This window comes from Bacillus rossius, chromosome 18 (assembly GCF_032445375.1).
Source record: "Bacillus rossius redtenbacheri isolate Brsri chromosome 18, Brsri_v3, whole genome shotgun sequence".
NCBI classification, from domain to species: Eukaryota; Metazoa; Arthropoda; class Insecta; order Phasmatodea; family Bacillidae; genus Bacillus; species Bacillus rossius.
This window is the reverse complement of record NC_086345.1, coordinates 10,664,152-10,678,826: the sequence shown is the minus strand read 5'-3', so window position 1 is coordinate 10,678,826 and position 14,675 is coordinate 10,664,152. Positions and strand designations below refer to the sequence as shown.

Below are 14,675 nucleotides of genomic sequence, written 5' to 3'. Positions count from 1 at the left end.
GATTAAATGTTACATTAGCTTGGAAGCAAATATTTGTAAAACAACAAGAATTTTAAAAAAAAATACTGAACTTAATACAGTTTCCTAAATTCTAGGCCTACATATACAAAATTTATATCTGTTGAACACAAAATGACAAATGGGTTAAACTATTTTGCAGATATGTACATTTATTGGGATAGAATTCCCTGTAAATACTTACCTTAAATATTTTAAAAATCACTGGAGAAAGTTTTTTCTTTGTACAATACAGCATGTACAAAAAAGTTAACTTAAACATAAAAAACACAGATAAACAAGATATACCATGCAAGTTTAGGCATGACCATATTTTTTTTAATGATTTTTGATAGTTCTTTACATAAACACACTTCAAACAAGAGAGTTGGCCTTTCTTCTAAGCAAGAATAAATTTTATTCTTTTTTCTTGAAAAACTGAGAAATTTTAGTTTGCTTTGTGTGTTTTGTAAGTGTTTGTTGCACAAACTGTTCAACATTGTGCATGGATTCCATTACATGGATGGGAACATTTTCTGTTTTTGAAAGAAATGCTGAAAGTTTTTCAAAGCACATCATGGCTTATTTTGCAGTGACAGGCTCCTCTTCAACTTCTTCATCTTCTGAAGATTCACTGACTGCTGCTTGCATCCCTTCATTTACTATTTCTGCATCAGTCAACTGTGGTGTAGTTTTGACATTACAATCAATACCTACATAGTATTCAAAATAAATGTTGTCTAGTTACAAAGTACTTGACACTTCTTGCTAAACTTCTGGTGAGATGTCATCACCAGCAACAGCATCACTTGCAGACCTGGTCCATAGACAAACCATCACTGCTGTCTTCATCACTTGCCTTTATGATGCCAGATTTCCTCCAACAATTGGCTATTGTCTCCTCCTTAACATTCCACCAACCACCTGTTATAAGTTGAATGGCTTGACGGACATTGACATTTGTGGGCAAATTGCACCTGATGTTGATCAAAATTCTCTCAACGAGCCGCTTCCGAAAATGTACTTTTGCATTTTGGATGATGCCTTGATCTAAAGGCTGCAACACGGAAGTGCAGTTCGCAGGAAGAAATTCTAATTTTACATTTTCAAGTCGCACATCAACATTATGAGCTGCACAGTTGTCAACCAGAATGATGATCTTTCTGTGTTTCCTTTGCATTTCTTTATCGGTCTCCACTAGCCATTTAGAAAATAAATCTTTTGACATCCGTGCCTTTGTATTGCTGACGTAGTCAGCTGGAAGTGATGCAACACCTTTAAAGCATCTTGGATTTTTGAATTTTCTAATGATTAAAGGACGTAACTTGGTGGTTCCAGTTGCATTGCAGCAGAATAGTACTGATAACCTCTCTCTGGATTTCTTTCCACCTGTGCACTTCTCTCCTTTGTATGCCATAGTTTTATTTGGTAGAAGTTTGTAAAAAAAAATGCGCTCTCGTCGGCATTAAATATATTGTCAGGAGAATAGAACTCTAGAATTCCGTTAAATTTGTCGACTTTCCACTGCTCTGCAGATGCCGTATCAGCATCTTTCTCTTCCCCAGACACAACATTCCATGAAATTCCATGTCGTTCACGAAATCGATGAAGCCAACCATAACTTGCCTGATAATCTTTGATATCCATCAAAAAAGCAACATTTTTTGCTTTAGCCTGCCACATGGTATCCTGTGACTGGAACATTTTGTGCCCTCATATCCTTCAGCCAGTTGTTCCGCGCAATTTCCAGGTCCTTGTTGTCTCCTAGGCGAAGTCTCTTGCGACCAGCAGATAAAGATGACTGTTCGTACAGTTTAATAATTTTATCACGATCTTTTATTATTGTTGACAGTGTAGTGGGCACCAAACCAAACAACCGTGCCACATCTGCATTTTTCCTGCCTTTGTCAACTTCTTTTAAAATTTCCACCTTTTCCTTCAAAGTGAACTGCTTACGTTTCTTTTTATCTTTTTGGCCATCCATCCGGATTTAAATATTCAATCAACAATACTGTTTGCCTCGTGCCACGTCAAACGTAAACAGACCTCGCATCCATAGATAACCATAGTGCCGCACTAGTAGTGCGCTGCAGTGGCGTAGCGTGCCATCTCGGCGCCTGGGGCGGGAGACCAATTTTGCCGCCCCCATTCTATAGGTGCTTAATTAAAATTAAATTTCACATGCAATGAGGTACCTTTTATTGAAGTTAAAATAGGATGAGCGGTTTTACAAGCGGATTCTACGGGCCTTATGAACAGCGAAGTCAGAAATAACTTTGTCAAAATCAATATTAGCAGCCAATTCTTGTTCAATCGACAATATAGCCAAGTTTGATAGTCTAGCGGAGCTCATAGTAGATCTGAGGTAATTTTTGATTAGCTTCAACTTCGAAAAACTTCTCTCACAACTTGCAACACTAATCGCCAAAGTCAAATACTTATATACGAATCAAGATGACTATATTTGGAACCGAAATTCCGAGATTCAGTTTTTGAATGAACTGGAGGAGCTCCAGTGGTCCTTTACCACTTATATCTTCCTCTGATTCAGAACAGGCAAAAACAACAAACTGCTGAAGACGCTTCCGCTCCATCTGAAACTCGTCCTTGTCGATGTCTTCTAATACATGGGAAAGATCACACTCGAACTTGCTGTCCAAAAGTTTCGCTGGCATCAAAAATCCGAACTTGTCCGATATTTCTTGAATTTGCTTGAATCGAGTCGTCATTTCTTGAATGATCTTGTCGAATGATGCGATAATCTCTCGACGGATTTCCTGTTCGTGAGACAAAGCTGCATCTTCAGAAGATTCATCGCCATGCATGCGTTTTTTCCTGCGAATTCTCGTTTTGAGTTCGATTCCGAGTTTTTCGCAGAGATTCTTAGCAAAGTCAATTGCTTCTTGCACGAAACGGTCTCTACTTTCCACTAAGAGGGTTTTCAAAGCGCAGAGTTTCTGAGCACACTTATCCACACTTAGTCCTCGTTGCTGCAGGTAAATCTGTGCGTCATCTACTTCAGGTAGCACTGCAGCCCAAAAGCCAAGAAAAGTTAGGAAGTTAAATGACTGCATGGCTGTCAGGAGAAGACTGGCTACCGATCTTGTTTTGGAAGTTTCAGATGAATCTGTTAATTGTTCCAGTACCTCAAGAACTACCTCAAACTTATTTTTAAGCATCTTGACAGCTACATGTCTAGCGCTCCAGCGCGTTTCAGTGACTCGTTTTACTGCTTGACCTGTGATGGCAACCAAAGCGTTCCATCGAACAGTTGATGCGGAAAAGAAGGCAAACAGCTTCTCCAGAGTTACAAAAAACGTCACGGAATCCACTGATTCAGAAGCAGTGTGTACCCCAGCCAAGTTTAGTGAGTGGTTTGTGCATGCAACGAATATAGCTTTCGGATTCAGTGTTTTAGTCCGGGCTTGAACTCCATTGTGGATCCCTGACATTGTGGCAGCATTGTCATAGGCCTGTCCTCTCAGATTCTGTATGTCCAGTCCGTCTGATGTTATCTTCGCGATTATATCGTTGCTGAGATCTTCTGCATTTTTTCCTTTTGGTTCGAAGAAGTCAATGAAAGATTCTACCACGGCGACTTTTTCTCCTTCGATATGTACATATCGCAGAACTTGGCTCATTTGGTCATTGTGGGAGATGTCTGGTGTACTGTCGAAGATTACGCAATAATATTTAGCTTCTTGAATACGACGGATGATGGTGGATCGAACTTGCTGTCCCAGTAAGTTTATAAATTCATTCTGGGTTTCTGGAGATAGATACGAAACTGAGACTCTTGCTCCCAGCTTTATCTTTGTCAGGTGTTCCATTAGAAGAGGGTCGTATTTAGCTAGGAGGTGCACTAACTCCAGAAAGTTCCCGCGATTGCCACTATCATCTCCTCGAATGTCTTCTCGATGTCCTCTGAAGGCCAGATTCTGTTTGGCTAAGAACTGGATAATATTCAGCAACCTGTACAGTACATCCCTTCACTTCTTCTCCTCACTTTCGAAAACTTCTTGTTGTTTCTGATCGATGGTTGCTTTACAGTTCAGGCGAACTTCCAACTCCTTCCATTTCAAGAAGCTCTGTTCATGGCCCAGGCTATTTTCATGGTCTCCTATTCTTGGATTTAGCTTCCACCATTTGTTGAATCCTTCTTCAGATGCGAAGTTAGAGCCGGAATTGCCAAACAGCTTGCAAGAAAAACAATACAAGGATTGCTTCAAAGGCGAGTACACCATCCATGTTCGGAGAACCTTTTCGCCGTTAGATAATGGTTTGTAGAACCACTCTTTGGTTAGTTTTCGGGTACCGCCTTTCGTTGAAGTCCCTGAGCGAACAACATCGGCAAATTTGGAATCAATGTGCTGTACTGAGTCAGATCCGCGACGTACTAGAAGCGTTCTTACTTCGTCGGTCATAGGAGAAGGCCAGCAACCTACATCGTCGAGATTCACATCTTTGATTTCGGCAGGAGCAGAAGGCACGATTTCAATTATGTCTTCTTTGGCAACATTCACTTTTTATGCAGGCTTATGACTAGATGCTTGAGGTACTTTTGATGAGTCGACTTCGTCTTGACCCTGCTCTGTGGTGGGACCAGAACTACTTCCAACTGCGACGGCAGGTACGTCTTCTTCTTGTACCTGTAAAATAAGTTATGTATTCCCATGAATATTGGCCGGAGGACACGTTAGAATTTCAAATAAGTATTTTATCTATCACAAAACAAAAGTGGTTTTGGTGACGGCGCTGTTTGCCGGGCTTATAGGAAAATTTACAAACAAACTTGATTTTGTATGGCAGCTACCTTTTTTAGAGTTTCCCGGTAAAAACTGACTGAGTAAGCCATGTTATAGATGTTATTAAAAGATAAAATGACGAGAAATTTGAGAAAAATCGTTGGCGCCATTTTTGAGCTAAATGAAAAATTATGTTTTCTTTGTGACAGGTACCATAAATAATCAAGTTATCCAAAAACAAAAAAAAAAATTCCTAGACTACTACTAGATTTACAAAACATCCCCTATTGAAGTTTTAAATTGAAGTAGCAGGACAAAATTCAGTCGTAAACTTAAAAAGATGTACCTTAACTCAATGTAATTTATGTTAATATACTCCATACTTTTTAAACAATAATCAATGTTCAAACAGCTATTAGAGCAATTTTAAGTGTATTATAAAATAAGATTTAATGAACGAGTGTGACTCCGTACTCGCAGACAAACCTAGGTGAATAGGTTTTGCGAGACTAATGTAAGAAATATTGTAACTTTTGTAAACAATAAATAAATAATAATAATAAATAACTAGAGTAATTCTAGGCCATGCATGATTCTAGATGGAGGAATCATATACCTACTTTCACTGGAATCACTTCCGCTGCTGCAGGATGCCACCGAAGACGTTAACGTGGCTTTCGAACCAGAACTGGAACTAAAATATTTCAGTAATGCACCTTGAGACTTCTTCGCATTTGATTCTTTCTTAGCCTTTTTTTTTTGCGGAATTCCGCACCGCTTTCTTTGACTCCTTTTCATTTTCAAAAACTAGTTCAAAGATTGGGTAAAGTTCTAAATGTTTAGTTTTAGAAGATTCAACAGTATTTAAAATATCGAAACACAATCAAAATGACTTTCGTTCCGTATCCGAAACTCTCGCGAAACAAACATACGAGTAAAGCGTGATTGCGTAACGGTACTTCACGATGCACTAAAACAAACAAAGATCAGTACTGTAGCATGTGTGCTACAGCTGCTACCTTTGATAATGTCAAACTTTACAGTACAATGCGTAGTACTAAATTCAATGAGTGCGAAAGAGAGGCATTGACACGGGCCGACGCGTGAAACAAAAGATTTTGTATGAGTAATTAACATAATAAGGAGTGCCGCTCAACTCGCTCGCGCGCGCCGGGCGGCGCGGCGTGATGCGATGTTGCCGTTCGTATGTAAACAAACAAACGTTATAAAGAGCTCTGTCAGTGATTTCGCAGTTTTTCTTTTAAATAAATATTAAAAAATAGTTGGTGCGCAAAATTTTAGATAAAAATGGAACATTATAGTGTGTCTGACACATGTAATGAATGAATCATAGATCAGGTCACAACCCGCTTCACCGGCGACCCGCCCCCGCGGGCTGCCGCCCGGGGCGGGCCGCCCCCTCCGCCCCACCCACGCTACGCCACTGGTGCGCTGCGCGAGCATGGCTCTCCTAAGCGACATTCGGACCTTCATGGCAACACAATTAAAACGTGTCGGCCATTTTGTGACACCAAACAGTTCAAAACGTAAGCTGCATAAATTAACATCATTGGATTTTATATTCCGTATAAAAGTTAAAATATAATTTTTATTTAACATTTTTATTTGCAAATATACATATCTGCGTTAATTAAAACTTAAAAACGTCCTCTACAAATACATAATTAAAAGATGGCGCAGCTAAAAACAATTGCCGAGAAGAGGGATGAGACAGCAATTGATTGTTTAGATTGTCTCGTGCACTAAAGTGTGTGATCCATGGATGAGGAAGAAGGGCGCGTTATACTGTACTATGATTCTATGAATCGTTGAGACAGTGTTTGTTTATGTTTTATATTTGTTAACGATTCTTGAAAGTAATAAAAAAAAATTATCATAATGTACAGTTATATTAAAGAACCCCTGTGCAAACACAGTAACAATTATATAAAATTTTCCTGATAACTGGAAAAGAATGGACGTTGTATTGAAAGGTATGATACGTTTTTAATGTTAAAGTGAAATATTTTAACATTGTTTACATTGGTGTTTTGAGTGGGAATTTAAAATCATACGTTGAACTGAAAGATACGATGTTCTGAAGTACGTTGTAACGGAATTTCACTGTAGCGAGGAGGATGTCAGGAAACTCGTTCGCTACTAGCTTAATAACGTTTGTTGGTATTCCATCTGGCACCGGCGCTTTTCCCGGTTTTTAAGGACGTCGCCCCCTCTTGAATTTCATGAGCGGTAAACGGTGGAATATTGGACGATTGTCGGCGCTCCCTGGGATTCCTAAGTGGATGACGTTGGAAGAGGTCAGATATCAGCTCCTCGATGGACTCAGGGTCCATATGCTGATATAGTGGTGACCCACTTATGTCATTATGTCTGAAATCTAATTAAGTTGCAATTGAAGGATAGGGAACCAGTTGCTTTTGTCCATTCAGCGTGAACCTCCAAAAATAAGAAAAAGTTTAAACAAATTATAACAGCTTTAACAATGAATAGTTGAAATTTCCCACAGCAACTATTCTAGCCCAGCTTTTCATTAACCAAGGCATGCACCAGGCCAGTATTAATCAGATTACTGATGCCAGTACGAGACAGCGGGAGCTACCTGCATCACGCCCCTCTCTTCAGGCCGGTGTGACAGCTGTCTGGCCAGCCTCATCGCTACATAACTAGCCACGGCATGACAATAATATAACAAATTAATACAGGAGAATCCCGATATAGCGAACACGGTAATAACGAGAACACGGCTATAACGAGGTCTTTTTGAGGAATTTACAGCGAGATCGCGTGAAGCGCGCCTTGGTTATTTGTCTGCTTATCTCCACCCCTCTCGCACGCCACTAGACAGACATCTTGCCGTTGACACCTGTCACATTCTTCAGCCGTGCAGTCGCCGCCTAAGTGCGTGGATTTAAAAATAGAATCCCGTTTTTTCTTTCTTTTATCAAACTTCTGCTTGGCTTCAAGGCCAAGGTAAGCTCGACTAGAATAAACCAAGTCTTTGAATATACATATACTTGTACGTATTTATTATTTAGAAAATATACAAAATCTATTTTTTCCCACCATTAAACATAACAATGTGCACTTTTTTTTAAATATAAATGCTCTTATTTAATTTGTACTCAGAGCCGTCTTTATACTTGTTGCTAATTGATCGCGTTAATAATACACAAATATTTATAAACTTGTTTGGAATTATTTCAGTCGTGACACGTTTACAAATACATCACGTTATTTATTTTACTATCTGACAAATAGTAGGCACTACCGTATTTATTTCCGAATCGCTAGGGACAGTTTTCTTGTAACTTTAGTTTCGGTCAGTTGTTGGGGTATCTGTCCGGGAAGGGGGTGGATATGGTTTGAGTTTAATCCAAAATTTATTTTTTAAAAAAATTGGTTGTCTGTAAAGTCGGTTTAGGGACGATAGTTTAATGTGAGGTCATAACAAAACATTGATGAAATGATTAATCCAGAAGAAAAGGAAATATATTCGGCCTGAGACTGAGCCGTAATAGGTTTTTGCAACCAAACCATTTAGGCATTAAAAATATTATATTCTTTGAGGAAGAATTTTTTTTTTTAATTTTTCTATCTTTTGTATGATAACATCTACCTCTGCATACTTTTATGAATAAAATTGAATCATTTTTATTGAATTATCACTATTTTGTATGGATACAAAGGAGTGAAATGAAATGTAAAATTTAATTAATAAATTTACTTTTATTTGCATTCATTATTCAAATATATATTTATTACTTTTGAAATGTTACGTGCGCCGTATTTATTTTTACAAGTACAAAAAAAAATTTCACACCTGCCGGGATTCAAACCGACAACCTTACAATTAGAAGATAGCGCCGCTGATCGCTCAGCCACGAGGCCATATTCGATAATAAATAATTTCAGATGTTATATGTACATTTATAAAAATTTTGTTCACGGTAGGGGAATCATGTTATTTCGTTTTTATAAATCTATTTTATAACAAATACGCATCCCAAATACACCAAACTTATTTATAATGTGTTACAATATTTTTTAAAACATTGTGCAAAAGATCCCGGTTGTAATTTGAATTATTATGTGTAACTGTAAAACACCATTGTTGGTTCAAAACGTATTTGAATATTCAACATTACTTTTAAATAACTGTACCGATTGTGCTGAAAATCGGTGGACAATCGTTAAATTACATAATATTAATAATTCAAACGACGAAAATATGATTGAAAAGTCAAATCGATGGTCGTTCCAATCATGTGGAAGAGAGATGCCACGCATGCGTACAATGAGCAAATAGGACACATCCGTAGTGGGACATCCGTAGTGGGACACTTTTTCGTGCGTGCAGCCGGCGTTCATCGATTTATTAGACGTTGTCACGTCAAAAAAGGTTTACAGGTTTCTTTAAATGAAAAAAGTATAATTTTCCAGCGACTATTTCGTTTGAGGCGTACGAGCGTTGCCGCACTCCTGCTTTTTGGTAAGGAATTAACTCGTCGCGCTACACTAGTGCCGCCTGTTAGCAACATCCTGAACCAACATGGCCGCCAGCAGACAGCCCGCGTCGACAATAGATAGCAGGAAAATGCTGTGTCGGCCGCGGGCTGAGATGCTATACTTACGTGGTGTGGTAGGGTATTCTAGTTATTTTGACGCAATCGCTGATCGCATCCGCACTTGTGGGGTATCGTTTTAAAGAGAATTCACACATCTGCTTACACATGGTTGCTACAGAAATAGAATCTTAGAATTCCCTGACATTTCCCTGTTTTCCAGAAATTTAAGAGAAAGATTCCCTGACTTTCTTATGAAGTACATATCATAAATATTAACGTGCATATGATTAAATGTAATATAACAATTTCAACATGAGGTAAAATAAGGTTTTTTTATTGTGTTATTTTGATGGCAGAATTGCGAATGTGTTTTTTTTCCTTCGACATGGCTGGTGAGAGCTCTTCGGCCCATATTGCTGAGTTGAATACTTTTGTAGCACAAAGTGCAGTACGCAGAATTTATGTTTTTAGCGGAGGGTTTGATATGCTGAAACTGTGACTCCTTGAGCCAATTCCAGACTTGCCAACTTTTGAAACCCTCAATTAGTAAAATACATAAAAAATAATATAACACGCGTAAACTGCTCGCGGCAATTGAAAAATTAATAAACTTTCATGATCATATTTTCTTTAGTAATCGAAATTATGTAATCGTTTTAACATACATTAACATTGCAGACCAACAATCATTCTCATTATTTACCATTATGGAAACATTTTTGCTTAGTATCACATCAAAGAAAAAACTCTGTTCCTTGTGGTACCCTACAAATCAACAGAGTGTACCTTTGTTACAATATACACTGATATCAGTTAACTTCCAGTAGAATCTCCCTGGAGTACTGGTAATGAAAGCAACCTTGACACTATCATTTTCAAACTTGCATCACAAAATGTTACTACTAGTGGTCGCGACTGTAAATGCCACAGTTTGTAAATTACAAACAATTTTATAGTTGCATCTGTTGCCATTTCTTTCACGATAGCCGTCGACTTTGTTCTTGCGCAACCAAATTTTTTTGCTACTTCAGAATTTGAAAACATTTTTCTGAATAACGGGCCGGCGTGATCCGAATCATTTGAAGGAATATTATGTTCAACCAAAAAGTTTGTAAAAATACATTTGCACGCATTACAGCATTGTCTGTGCTATTATTTTTAGCGAACTAATCACTAACCTTTGAATTGACTGCGACACTTTTAACATTTGCGAGATGTTATGAACAGTTCACGTGGAGATTGATGTCATATTTTCCGCCGTGCCCAATGTTGATGTCGCATCTACACACTGAAAAAAATGTGAACTGTGTTCCCTTGCTTGATTTAAGAATACACGGAAAATCCCGCGTGTACGTATCACGAATGTGTATCACGTTTCGGGGGCATTTTCTTCCTCACTTGATTCCACTTCCGTTAATTCTGCACATAACACGTTTTTTATTAAAAACATGCAATAAATTCGTTTCCTAACCTGTAATAAACAAAATCAAAATTGGCTCAACTTTAACTGAAGAATCACAACATACGCTTATGCACGACACCATCTTGCCAAACTAAAAATGCTATTTAAACTGGTTCGTGATTGGTTGTAAGCGCATCAATGTAACTCAGGCGGCCAATAAGGAAAGATATACAATCGAACAACAAATTACGTGGTTCGCTGGCCTTCGACCAATAATATAACTCAATTACCGCACTCGTTTCCACAGCAACAACACATGGCAACAGCTTTCACAAACCATACAATAAACCATTTAAGGCAAACGGAAAATATATGTTTTAATAAACGTCTCGTACTTAAAATTCGTAAAAAATGCAGACATCCTCGTACAATCGTAAAACGGACGTGATTTTCGTACATTTTACGAAAAAATCGTAAAGGTTGGCAAGTCTGCAATTCTCCTTAAAAGTAGTTTTATTCGACATCTCTAAGCTAAAAAAAAAGTACCTATTAATATTTTCAGGTTAGGTTAAAAAATTATTGTTTATGAATTCTTAAAAAAATATTACTACACAAATACAAAAACAAAAACTATTACAAATTCACACCTAGCAATATAACGGGCCTACTTAGAGAATTGCAATATCAGCATTACAACATGCAATACTCTTACATTCTTACAATGTTAACTAACGATTCTGGGGAAAAACATGTTCAGTTATGCATATTTTTTTATACACAATGTAAGTGTCACGCAAAAGAACTCACGGATTATAACGGTTGAAAAAAAAAGTAATTAAAAAAATAGTTAGAAAAAATGCAAAAACATAACCGCACACAAAATCCACGTGTTTTTGTATCAGCTTGGTAGTTTTCAAAATGAGAATTGGTATTGCTTCTTTATCAAAATGCACTTTATTTTCTTATGATCACATCAAAAACTAACCACCTGAAACAACGCCTTTAAATTCACGTAATAAGCTTTGTACTAATCTTATTCCACGTGAAAATAGCCTTCAAAAGATAAACGACGCCATGCCCGTTCTGTAGTTCACTGCATGGAACGGAACAAAACAACTCTCAAGGGCAAATTAAAAAGGATCAAAACACTCACAAATGAAGGCCGGGTTCGCTAGTGAACAAACGAGTGCCTGGATTGGCCAGAAGTTATGGTGGGTGGTTGTAACAGCCTATTGCAACGGACAATCGTAGACCAAGTAAAAAAAAAAAGTTGCAGTTGCCGTGTGCCTTAAGCAGCAGCCTTTTAGCGGAGTCGTTCGACAGCAGTACGAGCGCATCAAAACAAAGCTTTGTTTGAATTATGAGAAACTTTAAAATTTACAGAATTCGTAGAATTTTCCCTGACATTTCCCGGAATTCCCTGACCATTTTAATTTCCCTGACATTTCCCGGTTTTCCCGGTTTTCTAGTCCCGTAGCAACCATGTTACAGAAATTAAGATTTCGTTAATATAACCTATTATTTTCCAATTATACAGGTTTAAACACAATTTTTATGCTATTTTCGGTTAATTTATTTTTTTGGCGGCCAAAATCTGTCCAATTCGGTTATAGCGAGGACACGGTTATAGCGAGGATCAAACCCGGAACCGTAACACCTCGCTATAACGGGACTCTAGTGTATAAGGTTTGTATAAAATACAAGGTTCATAATAATACTTCTTAAGGGTATAGCATGTGTGGTTCATAGTCACATCTGCACAAAGCAGTCTACTCACTGGTTCATCCAACTCCTCCTTGATTGGCGGGAAACCCAGCTCGCTCGGCTCCTGCTTCACACAGACGTCTCCATCTGCCGGCTGAAACAACAATGTGACAGTGTGACAGTGACCCGTCACAGTGTTTTAGAAGGTACAATCACCTAATTATAATTCATTACAGCTCATGCGACACAACTTTGAGAAGTTATAAAGTAAACTCTCAACTAGCAGGGTATTGATTGTCCGGATTTAGTTATGCATGCTTAAATTTTGTTTTATTATTATTTTGTTGAATTCTGAAGCTAGATGTGATCACTCGGGCAATCTTCTTTGCGTGGCTGGTCTATATATTTAACCAACCTGTTACCATGTTAGGAACCTGTTTGGTCTGACCCTTCGTATCCCCCACCCTCTCTGCTGTCACACTTGTCACACTCTAAACCTGAGGGGGAAGCCCCGACTGCTGCTACACGTCTCCAGTCTGCGACTTGTTTGTTTCACCCACCGTTATTTCCGCGCGCCCATATGCCCGGCAGGTGCCCCAAGTGAAGTCTGGCTGCATTCCGCTGGAGGAAGGGACACTTAGAGAAGGGGGACGGGGGGGAACCTAGCCAGAAATTATGTGTGCATGGTTTGCAATATCTTAATTTGAGCAGTGTTGAGTTAACTTTGTTCTTTTCAGCAGTTGTAAAGCAGAGTGAACTAGCAAAGTAGGTGAATGGAATCTTCATGCGTCTATCACGACATGTTTTCACGACATCAACAATATCGCTGTCTCGTATTATTTATTTCCCAAGATTATCACCGCAACATTTCATGAATAACACTGCAGTCACTGCACTACAAGATGTGCACGTATTGTTGCATCCATCTTTGATTTATGGAAGCTTTGCTTTGTGAGGTCTGTGAAAAGCATGCCTTGGAGAATTGGCGTTTTGGAAGCGTTACTCACATACTACTCCAGCGTGGCACAAGTTTCTCTGCATGCTAGTTTTATGAAAGGACAAGGAACTTGAAAGTGATTGGTGGAACGAGAAAGAAGGGGGAAAGAGAAAGAAAAAGAAAGAGAATGAGAGAAAAGGAGAAAGAGAGGAAGAGAGAGAGAGGAGTAGTTGACTGCCGTCTCTCCACCAGACGGAGGACAACCACATGGCAACTCAGTGCTGTATTGTTTATGCCAAAAAGCTGAGACTCAGTACACAAACACTTCACTTGATCCCAGAATTCTACTGAAGACAATTATATGGTGTGGCCCAAATTTCAGTGCAGCTCTTATAATGAAAACGAATTTTCCAGGTATTTTATTCGTTTCAGGATTTCAATTATCAACACAACAGTATTCCAAATTAATACATATAATAATCGAGAGTTTACTATAGTTTAGTAATAAATGCTAACTAGGTAATGATGCCCAGTCCATCTCTCGTCATCACTTGTGATTGTTTGTGTATTATGTTGATTATTTGATATGGTGTGGTTTATATTTGAATTGTGGTTAACAATTACAAAACAGTTAGTCTCTCTTTGTCATGTCTGAAACAGACCTATCTCGCCCTAGTGCCTGCATCTCAATGCCATCTTTTGGCTGCTGTATATTCACAGTCGCAAGAAAAGAATAGAACATGCCAGAGTTCAAGAAGGAGGAGATTTTGCTGTTCGACGAAGGCAGTGGAGAGGGCCCTTGCTCGGGGCTTAAACAAAACCGGCCATCTTGGAGGTGTTCTGGCTTTTACACTAGCCTTCACTCCACACAACTCTGCTTCAGGGGAGGATGTACGGGCCTCTCATTCCTGCCTGCAATTACTGATTTCTCCTACCTTGTATCATTGTCATTACAAAGTTTTGGCATAACTGTTTCAATAATTCCATTAAAATTCTTAGTGTACATTGTAAATACATGTCTCACCAGGTATCTGGCAGGAAATACTTCATCTATGGATGAACTGTGATACTGTGAATGATATGTATACCTTGAAGCAAAGGAAAAATGGTGAATCGATCAAAGCAGTTTTGTTTACTGCAATGAAGCACCATCAACATTTCGGCCACAAACACCTAAATAAATGCTACCTTATATACAAAATATATTATTCATCAATAAATTTAATTATTTAGGATATTTAAGTTACCGTAGATAACATTCGGTAAATCATTTCATTGCTTCGCACATAAAACATGCACTTTCA

At 38.4% G+C, this 14,675-nt stretch overlaps 1 protein-coding gene across 14 annotated transcripts in view; it reads right to left on the bottom strand.

The window, feature by feature from the left end:
* Positions 1–14,675, bottom strand: part of LOC134541313 (oocyte zinc finger protein XlCOF6-like) — a 258,945-nt gene that overhangs the window by 235,072 nt on the left and 9,198 nt on the right. For all 14 annotated transcript variants that reach the window (XM_063384699.1, XM_063384712.1, XM_063384689.1 and 11 more), the window contains exon 4: positions 12,508–12,588. In XM_063384699.1, the coding sequence (XP_063240769.1) occupies positions 12,508–12,588 (81 nt within the window). The remainder of the gene's footprint in view (positions 1–12,507; positions 12,589–14,675) is intronic.